Below are 14,837 nucleotides of genomic sequence, written 5' to 3'. Positions count from 1 at the left end.
TACATGTTATTAATCAAACCACTCAGGGGAATTAAGTGCTCTGCACAGTCTTCCACATCAGACCATCACTGGAATCATCAGAATGAGCCTTTCTGACAGGGCCATGGTCTCCAGCATCACCAGCCTCATTGCTTCACACATCCAATGTAAGCCGAGAACAGAATTAAAAATAGACCCATCAGCCCTCTCCTGCCTGAATAGGTTACTACACAACAGGTTTGTTATTAAATATACAATTTCTGGGTCATCTATTTCAAGACTCAAGCAAGATATCTAGTGTAATAAACAGAAAAACAGCTGTCAGATGTGTTTCCTTTCACTGGCACTCATTCATAACCAACTGATGGCTTTCATGGCCATGAGAATTATTTAACTCTACCATACCCACAAAGCCAGGAAAACCCTTTACTAAATATAGTCACGTGGCAGCATTTCAAGTGCCTGCACTTCCACTTTCATTTTCTTTCTGCTTTTAAAAAGGTTTGGTATGGACTTTAGCACATTTACTGCATTTTCATTGAGCTTGTGAACACATCTTGATGTTTTTGCCTATGTTCTTCTGATTTGTGCTCTGAAAGAAAAGCTGCCTGGAAAAGTTTTGTTTCAGTCAATGAGGGAAGGGAATAAACCAATGTTTAGGGACTCATGTTACCGGGCTTGCAAGGGTTCCTCAGGGGTGAAGAGATAGACGAGAATCTTGACTCCATGATCAGAAGGCTGGATTTATTATTTTATGCTGTAAGTTACATTAGGACTATGCTAATAGGAATAGAGAGAAAAGTTCAGAAGCTGCTAAGCTAAGAATAGAAAAGGAATGAATCAACAAAGGAGCTCTCCCCGATTCTGTCCCAGAGAGAGCTTGTCTCTGATTGGCCCTTAATTGTAAACATGCAACAATCACAGGTGCACCTGTTGCATTGCACAGCAGCAGATAAGCATTGTTTACATTCTCTTTCTGGGGCCTCAGCTTCCCAGAAGAGGGAAAAATCCTAAAGAAAGGGATTTTTCACAAAAGATGTCTGTAACAGACTCACTCATATTTTTACCCTTAAGCCAGCACAGCATCATCACCACAGCAGGGAATTGCTAAACTCTGGCATTAAGGTGAGGCACTGAGGAGACAAACACGAGCGATCAGGGCTGCAGAGCTTATTAAAATATCTCACATTGAGCATGCTGGACATCATCCTTGTGTTGTGCCTGAGCCCTGGTTTCAGCTAATAAAGCTGGGAACAAGGAGAGCTTTATTTCCCTGAGTTTTAGTTCTCTTCCTGTCCAGACCATTATGGCCACCCACACACTTGAGCAAGTGCGTCACCGCACGAGTGACCAGTTTGTAAATGGAGAGCTGCCAACACAACACCTAGAAAATGCCTTCAGGCTTCATTTTCTATCAGTTCCATGATGTTTATTCCAGAGATTAAAAGTCATGTGTATAAATCAACATTTTTTTGGAATATGAACTATTCAGCTTGATTTTCCCCCAAATTCTCTCCTCACCACATTTATAATTCACTCATCCACTGTTTCAACTGAAGTTTTCCAAGCTAAAATTTTGCTGTAACAACTTAAGCCACTGGAAAAAAAACAAGAAAGCAGAACACCTATACAAATGTTTTTCCTACATTTAATTTGGCAGTCTTTCAATGGACAAGGTGCAAGAACTATTTCAATCAAAATGCAACCAAATCTGGAGTTCTTTCATCTGTCAAATATGAGACAACACAAATGGGAACTGCTTCTGTACACACAGAAATAACAAAAAATGCACTCTTTGCACACAGGACTCTTCTGCAGATTTCAATTCCCTATTTCCTCTTTCCAGCTGATTTTTCTACAGAAAATTAAACCATAAAAAATGCTTTACATGAATGATTAAACACTCAGATTAGAAACATGAGAATTAGCTGCAGTATATAGTACTTTATATAGCATAAAGGCACTGCAAACACATCCTCTCTCTTACTCAGTGCTTAGGATTGGGCTTGCTGAACACATGAGCAACTACACAGTAATTTATATTCTCATTATTAGATACAAAAATTCAGGCAAGAGGATACAGCAACATGGTCCTTTCCAGCCAGGCAGCCAGGTTTTCTGTTAGTTTTGTCTTTAAGTAAGAGAATAAAACTCAAATACTGTCTGCCAATTTCAGTTGACACATGAGGATTTTTTTTGCAAGCCAGGCCTTAATTCTGGATACCCAATATATGTCTTGGTATGTGACACACAGGTAGGCAATGCCAGGGTTAATTCATCTCTCTCCCACCAAGAAGTTTGGGTTAAATGCCTTGCTTAGCATGCAGAGCAGTGCCCAACTCTCCAGGGCTGGATTCAAGTCATTCTGCAGTATCTCCATTCAGGTCACAACTTGTACACATGAAATTTTTGGAAGACATCTCTTTAACAAGCTCGTGTGGTTTGTACAGAAGTCTGCCACTCTAATTAATCCCTGCTTAATCTACATGTCTGAGTACAACCTGCATCACTCCTTGTCAGCCTAAGTATAAATTGGGAATATTCTAAAGCATCCACTTACAGGAGGTGTGTTTCCATTCCAGAATCAGATTTTTGAAAGGGCTGAATGTTCATGATGGCTCAGAAAATTAAAGAGTGAATTTAAGCAACAATTAAGAGCATTTCAGATGAAAAACCCAATCCAAAGACAAATCATGAGCCAACCCTGTCTTGGGAACAAAAGCACCCCAAAAACACATGTGCTTCCTGCATAAAAGAAAGTAAAAGGATGGCACAGGCTGGGACACAATCCATGCTCAATACTCATTACTCTGCAATCCATAGTTCCTAGATAGACTAAACTGCCTCAGGCTATGGATTAAAATTCTGCATTCTTTATCAAAATATAAATAAATAAAATAATCAAATTCAAAGAGCAGTAGATGCACAGAGGCATCAAGAGGATCAATATCAGTCTTCACAATCAGGTTTAAGGAATACAAAGGATACCTTTCCTTCTCCTCTAAAAAACCCCAAAACCTAATTTTACAGGCACAATGACAGAGGAGGATTGATCAGAAAATCCAGGCGAAAGCTCTTCAGTGGCAGCCTCTGGATCTTCAACACAATTCCAAGACAAAGCAGGAAGATTTACCTGTGAGACTTCACTCAAGAGGAATACTTGGATTAAATAAGTAGATAAGCAGAACTTTGCATGACAGGGACACTGTGCAAGTCACTTTGCTGTGTATCAGTGCTTTAAGCAAAGAATTGAAAACAAGCAGCATAAGAGACACAGAAGCTGATCAAACATGCCAGAGTAATAAGGTACAGATCTAACACAGAGAGAAGGAGAATATTCACTGGGAAAAAAAAAAAAGTGGAAAAGACTATTCTGGATAATCTAACAACCTTAATAATAGAGAGAAAGCAAATTAAATGCTAAAATCAATACAAATCTTATTTTAATAAGATGCTTAACCAGCAGAAGAGGTGACATTTGTGTCTCTAAGCAGAGGCCACACTTCTGAACGTGCTATAAGGAGAAACAAACAGCAGCTCCTTAGATGTGGGACTCAAGGCCAAGAACCTCCAGCAGCCTCCAGTAGTGCTGACAAAGGGGGACCTGCACGCCTCATTAGCAGCTTCATCTCACCAGAAGGTTTGATTATTTCCAGCATGACCACGACTGCCAAGGAGGAAATCTGAAACTTCCCCCGCAATGAAGCGCTTCTAGAAGGATCACAAATTGCCAGAAATGTAAATATCTCATGTACCAACAACCTGCATTTTACTCAGGGAAGGAAGCCTATAAATATGTCCATGTCAATAGCAGCAGCCCACATTTAAAATAAAACCCAGCACTCATTACATAGAGCAGCAGAGATTCAGGAGCTTACCTGGGGAGGATAATTGCTTTCTGAAGACCATCTTGAGGACTGATCATTTGGTCTATCCACCAAGATATTCCTAAGAAACGAGAAGCCAAAAGTAATGTAAGTAACAGCTGCATATTTTACATCTCCAATAAATGTGCTGTACATTCAGATCAGTAACATTCTCATGCAACTACTAAATCATTAGGTACAGACTCAGGTTCTCCCCCTTTTTTATTAAAGATTTTCTAAATTGCTATTTTACAGGACCCATCAAAACACGCCTTCGAGCTTTGTGGTTGTGAAACAGAGCTGCAAGTTGCGAAATAAAAAAAAATTCAAATTGTGACATAAATGTAAAACAGATGAATTTACATAGGCCTAAGTCTGTAATGAAGTGGAAAAAAATGGGCTTATACAACTCAGTAGGGTAAGAACTTTTCAATAAGGTAAAATGAGCAGTTGGAGGGTTAGTAAGGAAGGGAGACAAAGGGCTGCTAACCCACTTAAGTTTTCCTGGAGCACAGAAAGATGACCAGCAGAGCCATGCCAAATTTTAACAAGTATTTTTCACGAGCTATAAGCCCTGAACAACACACAAAAAAGTACAAGTTCAAGTCTTCAACTAGCAAAACTGAGTTGCTTTCTTCACTTTGAAACAGTACAATACTTAGGTAATTATTAAATTCAAAATAGCTATTTTCTGGCTAAAATGAAACAGATTCATTATGACAGTTACATGACACATCTGCTTTCTCTTCTATAACCACGCAGTAAAGCTCACACCCCAGATTAAACTAAAAAAAAGCCCTATAAATCCCTAAAATATATATAATTATTGGCAAGGTGACAATGCACCACCTGCTGGACAGGGCTTGTGAGCTTCACCACTTCCAACTAACGAACTCAGCTCATAAAACTTCTGTAAAAAGAAGGAAACAGTCATCAAAAGGCTTCTGCCATCTCCATCTGCTGTGTAGGAGGAAAAGAACACGAGCATCTGGATTACTACAAAGGGCTGGAGGAAAAAGCACTCCAATGAAAGCTCCAAAGGGAAAGAGGTGAAGTCAGAGGTTGAGCATTACAGACAGAAATCAGCTGGCTCTCTGCACACCGGGCAGCCCCAAGTCACCGCAGCAGCCGCGGTATCCAGGCAGGCCCATGGTGGGACAAGGGACACGGCCAGGAGCCACTCCAGGGTGGCCTCCTCAATCTGAGCACTTCTGAGAGCTGGCCAAGTGCCTGTGTCTATCCATAGGCTTGGAAACACCTCCGGATTTTCACACAGTGCAGGAATAAAACTGAAGCTCCCCCTCCCTTCAGCTGATTCCCCTCACAGCACAGCATTTATTAACACAGCGATGCCAGCACCGAGCCAGGTCTGTGGCTGCTTTATTCACCCATCCCCACTGGGGAAATGCAATGGAACAGCACTGCCCTCTGCTCCAACCCCATCCAACACAAAAATCATGGCTCTACATCATTCAACATCTGTGGGATCTCAGCACAGCAGTCCTGATGTGCAGAGTCACCGAGACAACCCTTGGGGGGCTCCGAGGTCCTGGAACGTTGCCAGAAGTGTCTGGTGGTTGGACTTTGATCCTGCAAGGGAGACGACACCTGTATGAGGATGGGAGGATCACATGGGGATAAATGGTGAAGAGATAGATTAATTATAGTGTGAAACACAGGTTTTAGAATCTCGGTACAGGGGGGTTCTAGGGAGACAAGATGGAGGAATTAGGGCGCGTCCTGTCCTCCTTCTTCTTCTTGTCGTCCATCTTCTGTGGTGGTGGTGGCACTTTGGGATTGGTTCTTACTGAATGTGCACTTGTCAATAAGGGTGAAAGGTATTGGGGAGAATAGATAAATATCTTACACGTAGTTTTGGGTATTAAGATAAGTGACCGCCCCGAGGGCTCTCGGTGTGCTCATGGCTGACGTGCTGTGCGGACCTCTGTCGGGCCGAGAGAAAATATTGTAGATAAGAATTAATAAACACTGAAGACCGAAAAACCTGAAGACTCCTTTCATCCTTTGGAGCGCGGGCTGCCCCAAGGCCATCCCGAGCCTTTCCAGGCCATCAAAACAGCCGAGAACGGGACAAACATCCAGCTAACAACATCATCTGCACTGCAAAGAGGCTCAATTACAAGAGAAAACCTGGCCCTGCCTTTAATAACAACTGGGACAAAACAAAACAATCTAAGCCAAGGCAAGAATTTGGGAACTGAGACACAAATTTCTAATAAAAACTGCCAGTCTGAAAGCTAATTAGCCATTAGAAACCACAAGACACTTGCTTTTGAGAAGAATCACCTGAAGTCTCCTGTACCATGCCACAGGCAAGACATGGTATTTAATAAATTCTTAACACCTCAACATCTGAAGAGAAAAAAAATGCTAAACTTAAAGATATGTATCTTATATTAAATACTTTAGGGATACAAAGGCAGATAAAACTAGATAATGCTGTGTGGCTTTTCTCCTTTATGGAACTTTATTCTAATCCTGGAACAAAAGAAGACAAGTTACCCTACGGAATAAATTTTATTTATGATTCCATTACATTTGTTTAAACATTAGACAATAAATTCTTCACACACTGAGCCACACTCACAGGAATTGGCACTGCTGCATGGTCAGATTATGCCCAGCTGGAAAGAGGCATTTTGTACCTGGGACAGATCCCAAATACCATATTTTTAGAAGCAGATTTGTTTGCTTCTCCAGGTCAAAGATCAGTTTTGCCACAACCAAGGAAGATCTCAATCAGCACAGCTAGACACGATAAAAACCCTTCCACAGAGTGAGAGAAAAGGGACAGGCAGCTCACACAAAATAAAGGCTAAAAAGAAATGTGAAAGATAAAGATAGCAGTATCAATGGGGTCAGAAATGTTTAAAATACATGGGGTATTCATTTATTAAGATTAAACAAACATTGAAGACAGAAGTCCATATGCACAAAGCAAATTTACCATAACAGTTTAGGAAAATTTATGGACTCAGAGGAATTCAAGCACTGCAGCAGCCGTGAGGCAATAAGAAACAAACAAATGCATGTCCTAACAGCAGATGCCTTTTTCCATGTAAAACCCTTTTTCTGGACATCACAAAACTCCTACACAGTACCCAGAGGGAGGCTTTGCAGATAGGACACTTAGATTAAAATCTGAGAAACTTCAGAAGTGAAAATTCCATTAACACGACGACTTTCCACGTCATTTTCACAAGACATTCACAAAGGTATTTGTAAGCCCTCGAGCTACCACACGTACCAAGGTTTTATGAAAGCTTTTCCTGTGAAAAAAGCAACCCATGAAACGTGGTTTGAGAGAGCTTCCCATCATCAGCTGTGGGTACAAGATCAAGTCTAGCACAAATTTACAACACTGCCAAAGGGACCAGCCCACCCACTCGCAGAGGATCCTCCCCCTCCCTACACCAGCAGCTATAATAAAGATTTGCATAAATAACTTATTGCATCAGAGCAGTTCCCAGCTCAGCTCATACCAGCACCAGCACAAACTGAGATTAAAATACAAACAGCTGGATTGGGATAAGGGGTTCCACTGGAGTGAGCTCCCAATCCCCCCTTTCTGCTGAAAAGAAAAAATGAGATTATGTGATGCTGGAACTCTGGATGCCGAGAATTTTGGACGCTTTGCTTTTAGAATTGCAGCACCTCTGCTATGAAAAGCAAAGCAGGAGGGGCCATTTTATTAACACAAGCAATTCCAGAGGCAGCCCTGGGTGCCTTATTTCCTAACCTGGCTGCCTGCATGTTGCAGACATTTTTTCATAGAAATCCTTTTTTTGGGACTTGTTCATCTTCTGGGAAGCAGAGGCCCCAGAAAGAGAATGTAAACAATGATGATCAGCTGCTGTGAAATGCAATAGGATGCACCTGTGATTGGTTCATGTTCCATGTGTGCAATTAAGGGCCAATCACAGGGCAAGCTCTCTGGAACACAGTGACAGAGAACTCTCTTGTTTTTAGATTCTTTTCTATTCTGTTCTTATCTTAGCAGCCTCTGCAACTTCTCTCTTTATTCTTTTTAGTATAGTTATAATGTATTATATATCATATATCAATAAATCCAGCCTTCTGATCATGAAACAAGATTCTCGTCCTTCTCTCACCCTGGAGACCTTCATCAGGTCGCTGTAATACCTGCACAGCTCCCAGCAGCCAAACCTCCCTGTCAGCATTCCCACCACTGAAGAGTGGATGGTTCCATGCAGAAAGCTCTTGGCAGGGCACGGTGCAAGTTTCTTTCATTACCCAGGCAGGCACTGCTCTCACAACTGCTGGAAGGAGATAATTTTTCCTTTTACCAATCCAGAAACTGTAATATCCTTTGTGCCAGCTGTTGGCTGATCTCTGCTGGAATGACAGAGATGTCCCCATGCTCTGTGGGTTCAGGCACGACAACCACTAAGGGAGAGTTTTCCTTTGCTCCAGTGGGAAAGGGAGAAATAAGATGACTTTGCAGAATATGCTGCAAATGAGCTTTAAGGCTGCTATAATTTGCATCTAACCTAAATATTTTCATGGAGCTGCTATTAGGGAAATCCATGACTTTAGGAACAAGTCTTCAAGAATAAACAAATCCCAAACACTCTCTTTGCTTGGCACATTCACAGCAGCTGAGCAGGAAAGGGCACAGGCTCCACTAAGAGGACTTGGAACTCAGACTCTCTTCTTCAAAACCACAGAGCTACCACACCATTACACTGCAAAAAGGCCCTCAGAGTGCTGGGAAAGCACAGACTGGCTAGAAATGGACTAAATACTTGCTCCAGGGTTGTCCACGTGATGATTCTTTCAGTTTTTCCTACAACCATCCCAAAAGAGATTGGGAAGAATACAGCAACTGGAATACATGGACTAGAATTTCCACTAAATCCACTGGAAGACGTGGTGGATTGAACTATTCCAAACATGCAGAGCCCTCACAGCAGCCAGCAGAAAGCATCCACAGAGATAATCCTGCCCAGCCTAGACACTGGAATGTACACACAGCCTTAACCAAGAAAAACAGGGGGAAAAAAATGACTTACCACCTAAAAACCCAATGGATCTGGAAAGAAATACAGGTGGTTTTTTCCTCCTGCAACTCCCACAACTCACTAAAAGCCATGCTGGTTTCAAACCACCTGGCTGCAATGTTTGAAAACCTGCATGAACCTATAGCTGTCCCCTAAAGCAAGTCAAAAAACACTTTTTAGGTTCTGCTACAGTTTCTCTCCTTCTCACTGGAAAAGTTCTCTGCTCAGAGTGGCAGAAGGATGTAAAGACATGGAAACATCTTGATTGAAAAACAGTAAAAATGGGAAGTTATGCAGATCCATTCAGGAAAAAAAAAAGTGGGGGGTTTTGGGGTTACTTTTTTTACAATATAGGATTCTTAACCTCTTGCATAGCAAAACAAAGTTTGAATAGAACATGCACAGGAGCACAGCTTTAAATATTATAATGTCACGAGATTGGCCAACTTTCTGCTCAATTTTGCTTCATGTCCTCAGCAGTCTAAGACTGTCATCCAGTATATTGTAAACTTATTTCTATAAAAAATAAAACAGCTTAGTAAATACAGCATTACAAAACTAAACTGAAGAATTTAGAAATCTCACAGAAATATATTCATCAGATCACAACGGACAACAAACCTGGGATTACTTAGTTCTGGCCTAGAAACAGCCCCATTAAAATCAGCTTCTCAATTTTTTCAATGAAAAGTTTGCTTTTGTTTTTTAAGCTGCCTATCATCACTGTCAGACCAATCAAACTGTTTCTTAAATGCTAAATGACCCTGTTGTAGACACTTCCAGTGAGGCAAGTTAAGATGTACTTTTTTATCACTCCCCTCATCTAGTTAAGACTAAAACACACTGGACAACAAACCTGGGATTACTTAGTTCTGGCCTAGAAACAGCCCAATTAAAATCAGGTTCTCAATTTTTTCAATGAAAAGTTTATTTTTGTTTTTAATCTCCTATCATCACAGCCAGACCAACCTTAAATGGTAAATGACCCTGCTGTAGACATTTCCAGTGAGGCAAGTTAAGAAGTATTTTTTTAATCACTCCCCTCATCTAGCTAAGACTAAAACAAGACTTGTTTGATTTTGATTCATCAGTTCTTTCTAGAGACATGACAGGAATGAAATAGTAACAATAGTGACTAAAACTGCAGCAGGGCAGTGCAGGAAGTTACAGAATCACCTGGGGTTGGGAAATCCCAAAGATCACCAAGTCCAACCCTTAAACCAGCGCTGCCAAGGCCACCACTAAACCCCATCCCAGGTGCCACATCCACACATCCCTAAAATCCCTCCAGGAATGGTGAATCCAGCACAGCTCTGGGCAGCTGAGCCAAGGCTGGAAAACCCTTTTGGTAGAGAATTCCTTCCTGATATCCCATCTGACCCTCCCCTGGCACAACTTCAGGTCATTCCCAAGTGACCAGAGCCCATAAATAACTTCTATTCCAGTGACACTCAGCAACCCTAAATCATGGATTAAACTTTTGACTGTATCACTGAGAGATTCAAATCCTTGGTGACAAAAGCTCCAGGCTGGGAATATCAGTATTAGCACAGAGGAAAAACAGGAGAAACAATCAAGTCAGGCTTATTTACTGGAGTTGGTACCCACAGTAACTTCATGCACCACAGATGATTACCAGCCTAATTGTCCCAACATTTAGGGATTAGAGTTTAGATGCAATTTCACTGCTAAGTGATGCTGAGAATCTCCTAAGCTCGAAAAATTACCAAGGTTTGTTCTCTCTCTGCACTAACTTTGAATTTAAGAATTGTTAGATCACTAAAACAGATATTTTCTATTTTTTTTTGATTAATGTCTCTTTAATAAGAAAATAACTTAAAATGCCAGTGATATTAGTGAACTCAGTGATTATAAGATCATCTGATGCAGTTTCCTTTACTCATTTCATACTCAGGACATTTTATTACCTGTACATACATCACACATACCCACTTGTACATATTATTATTATCCTCAGTAAGGATATTTGAGCACACAAGGATATCTGAATACCAAGCTTAGGTGAGATACCAGAAGACTCCCTGAGTAGAAATAAATCCCTGGCTTAATAAAAAGCCCAAGAATAGCATGAATTCTGCCCTTCAAGACTCAAGGATAAAGATGAAGAGATTACACTCTTCAGTTGACTGAATTTGTAGCCAATAGATAAAATACTGGAGTAAAATCCTCCAGAATTTAAAACATCACCACCCACAACCACTGGATAACAACGTTCAGTTTTCATTCTGAGAAAATCTCCTATCTGGCTTGAAAATAGTTTGGATTGTGTTTGAACATAGGGATTTCTACAGGCAGCAATCACCACAAAAACTTGGACTTTAGAAATGTTCCAAAATTCTGGTGGAGCAGCACACTTCAGCACTGCTCACTTCTCCTTTCCAAAAGCATTTTCTTGGGATGGGACAGATCCTTTTTAAGGAGATTAGAGGAAAGCAATGTCTAGCACACATCTATGTAAATTCCCTGTGCTGTGTTTTGGAAGCATCACAACCTCAGTAAAATATTTCTGCTTGACTAATGCACATATGGAAAAACTTAACAAAGGCCAGCAAGTAAATCAAGGCCTTCCGTGATTTCACAACAGTGCAAGGATGCTCTTCTATTCCACAATATCTGTAATAATTCCACCCAGGGGAAGACACAAACCCAGAGTGAGCGATGATATGTAAAGATATACATTGCTAAATGTAAGCCATAAACACATCTTTAATACTATTATTAATATTAAACACATCTTTAATACTCATCAGCACTGTAACCTCACACCCAGTAAAAGCTCACTCAAAAAAATGATGCCTGTAAAAGAATTTAAAGCAGACTGTGTTCAACAAAACAGACTGAAGTGCCCTCATGCCCAAACTGATGTCAGGTTTGGAAATTTTTCCACCAAAACTCTATGGAAAATGCCTCCTGGTTCCAGGTGGGAAAACTTTCCCAGTTTTCCTTTCAAAATTAAGCTTCTCTCACTGACAGCGCAGCTCAGGGAATGCAGAAGACAAAATACAGATCTGGGAAGTTTCAGCCTGTTAAGTGCTGGTTATGTGGAGAAAACACAGCACAGGTCAAACATTTAACCCTGGATGACATTAGGGAATAATTCCTTATTTTGGATCAATATACATAATTCATGTTAAAGGCTACAGCAGTTCCCAGGCCAAAATTACTTTCATGTTTGACAGTTTCCAAACCCTGTAGCAGAAATGAGGATTTTTAGAAGACAAAATTGAAGTTAGCAATAGTACACTGTCACAGAAGAGTGGAGTGGGAACTCATTCATCAATTCCTAATTCATGGGTCAATTTACCTAACCCAAATTTTTACCTCCAATTTAACATTCTGTGTTAAGAGCATCTCTTTACTAATAAAACTTTCAAGTGCAGAACAAGCTGGGAAATTGCTGTTTAAATATAATTACCATAATAGCCAAATGCTGTTTAAACTATGTACTGACAGAAAAGGATTCCAGAAAAACACAGGTCATGTACTAAAGGGAGTTTCAATGTTTTTTCAGGCACCTTCCCAAAGCTTGAGCATGACATTATGAACCCAGGCAGTCTCAGGAGGGAAGACCAAGGAAAACACCAAATTCAACCTGACCAGAGCACAATTTTTGTCCATGATGAAGATCCTGTCCTCCTCCAGGAGCAGCAGGAGGTGCCAGCAAAGGAAGACAAAGTGCTATCAGCCAGACTGCTCCTGCAGCTGAAATTCAGGCATGCTGTCCTCAACTTCAATAAATGGTTGTGCTCCCTGATTTAAACTGATTCAGGAAATGATTTCTCAAGGATTATGCACACTGAGTTGGAAGTAATGACTGAAATAGCAACTACCTAAAGCAACAAACCACTCTGCACCTTCAGTGCTGCTCCTCCCCTTCCAGGAATTGGTGTATATGGAATTCAAACCCACTGAACTTACAGCTCACTCTTCCCACAGAATTCAACAGGCAAAAAAAGCAAAATTGCATCTGGGTTTACATTAACATGCAATAAAGTTTATATAAACTGGGTTTACATTAACATGCAAAAAATGCATTGCATTAAAAAAAGCAAATTTTATGCATAACATTGCATAAAAAAAGCAAAATTACATCTGGGTTTACATTAACATGCAATAAAGTTTATATAAAGTTTATATTAACATGCAATAAAGTCAAGTACTGGCTTGCTTTGGAACAAGCCACCTCTATGTAAGTGATGGAATCAGTGCTACCCACACCACTTAATCTCAGCAAAAAAATCAGGATCAGATCACAAAATCAGTGGTGGTGATAAACCTGATCATTCTATCAGCAATCTGATAAGAACATAATGAATGTACAGAATTAAAAGCCATATTCTTTGCCATGAAAAAAAAAACCAAGCAGACTGTATGTGATGCCTGAACAATAACATTTATCCCAAGGAAAACTCTGTTTAATAACTAGTCTTTAAATCAGTAATTAGTAATTAAAGGCTGCAAAACTTTTATTAAACTCCCAGGCTATACAGCAACACACACAGCAAATGATCCACGATCTGATGATGTTAACACCTCCCATGAAAATTTTACATTGTTAATGTTCTGTGAAATGCCATCCCAGAACAGGCTGAACATCAGAGCACTGCAGGTTCTGCCAGGTTGGGCACACCAGGGACCCTGAGCAATGAGCATTTCACCTTGCTGCTCCTGCCAGTGAATAAACCTGTCCCATCTCTTAAATAACATCTCTATTTTACCTAAAGAGCTTTCTCCTGATACTTCAGCACTTGTGCTTTTACCTGGGGAGCAAGAGGTATCATAACTCATAATCCCTCATAACTTCATCATTTTGTGGTTTTTTTCACTCCCTCCACCTCTGACATTTTTCTTTCTCACTAATTAACTTTATCAGACACCAAAGAAGTGTTTTATAGTTGTGCATTCAATGTGTAGGCAACTTTATTTTCTACACATTTTGCTCTGTAATGCTGAATTTCAGCACTCACAGAAAAATCCTACAGGCTACAGAAGCGATGTAAACAAGAGGGAAAATGCCTGTCAGAACATGAGGTTGTCTAGAAACATCCAGAAAGTCCACACAGACAAGCAGAGAGGAAAAAATATTTCCCACAGGCCACTGGAAGGATGAAAAGCAGAACTGAGAGCATTTCTGTACCCAGGGCTCAGAGAGACAAGCAGTGGGGCAGCTCTGGTTAGCCAGGGTTTGCATCCCCTGCTCATTTTAATAAATGCTGGAAGGATTGATCAATATTGAAATTCATCAGCAGCTACAGAGCCAGCCCCTGTGCCTTCCCCAATCTAAAGGCAAAGCAACTACAACAGGAAAGTGAATTAACTATGTCAAAATACTGAAATAAAGCTAGAAATGCTGATAATTTAGAAAAAGTACATTAATGCTTATTATTAGTGCAAAAAACCTCCACAGTTACAATTCTACAACTCTTCCACCATTTGGGTCTGGTTTAGGTGGCTTTAAAGTGCTTAGAGCTCAGCAGAAGGTATCCTTGCCTTGTAAAGGGAACAGAGCTTGGGTTCAGGGAACATAATATTAAAAATAAACCTTTCATTAGTCATGACTGCTCTCAGCTTGAACAGAGATTCTTCAAGAGCTGGATGCATCTACAAGGAGATTTATGAACCTCTGTGGTACAGATCTGAGTCATCATTTTCATGTGGTTGGAGGAGAAACTGAGAACCACATCTCACTGGCCACAAACATATGTTTTTTCCTGTTACAAAAATCTCAGCGAGCACAGGAGCTGGAATTCAGGTTATTTTTCACCTGGGGCTTTTTGTTTGTTTGTTTAGCTCTGTTGTTTTTAATCCTTATGGACTTTACCCCAAAAAGTTTGCTGCATGTGTTCTCTTCACCTTCTGGATCAGGTTTTGCAAGATTTGAAATCATTAGAGTGCATTTTTTTGAGAGCAGACCACTACAGCAGTACAT

General features: G+C 40.5%; 1 protein-coding gene across 1 annotated transcript in view; it reads right to left on the bottom strand.

The window, feature by feature from the left end:
• MKLN1 (muskelin 1) overlaps window positions 1–14,837 on the bottom strand; it is a 99,062-nt gene that overhangs the window by 79,356 nt on the left and 4,869 nt on the right. The window contains exon 2 of the mRNA XM_054292435.1: window positions 3,858–3,927. Within this exon, the coding sequence (XP_054148410.1) occupies window positions 3,858–3,927 (70 nt within the window). The remainder of the gene's footprint in view (window positions 1–3,857; window positions 3,928–14,837) is intronic.

This window comes from Melozone crissalis, unplaced genomic scaffold, assembly GCF_028551555.1.
Source record: "Melozone crissalis strain CALT ecotype California unplaced genomic scaffold, PUWL_Pcris_2 ptg000110l_1, whole genome shotgun sequence".
Classification (NCBI taxonomy): Eukaryota; Metazoa; Chordata; class Aves; order Passeriformes; family Passerellidae; genus Melozone; species Melozone crissalis.
Note: the sequence above shows the minus strand (reverse complement) of the source record. Positions and strands in the feature narration are given on the sequence as shown.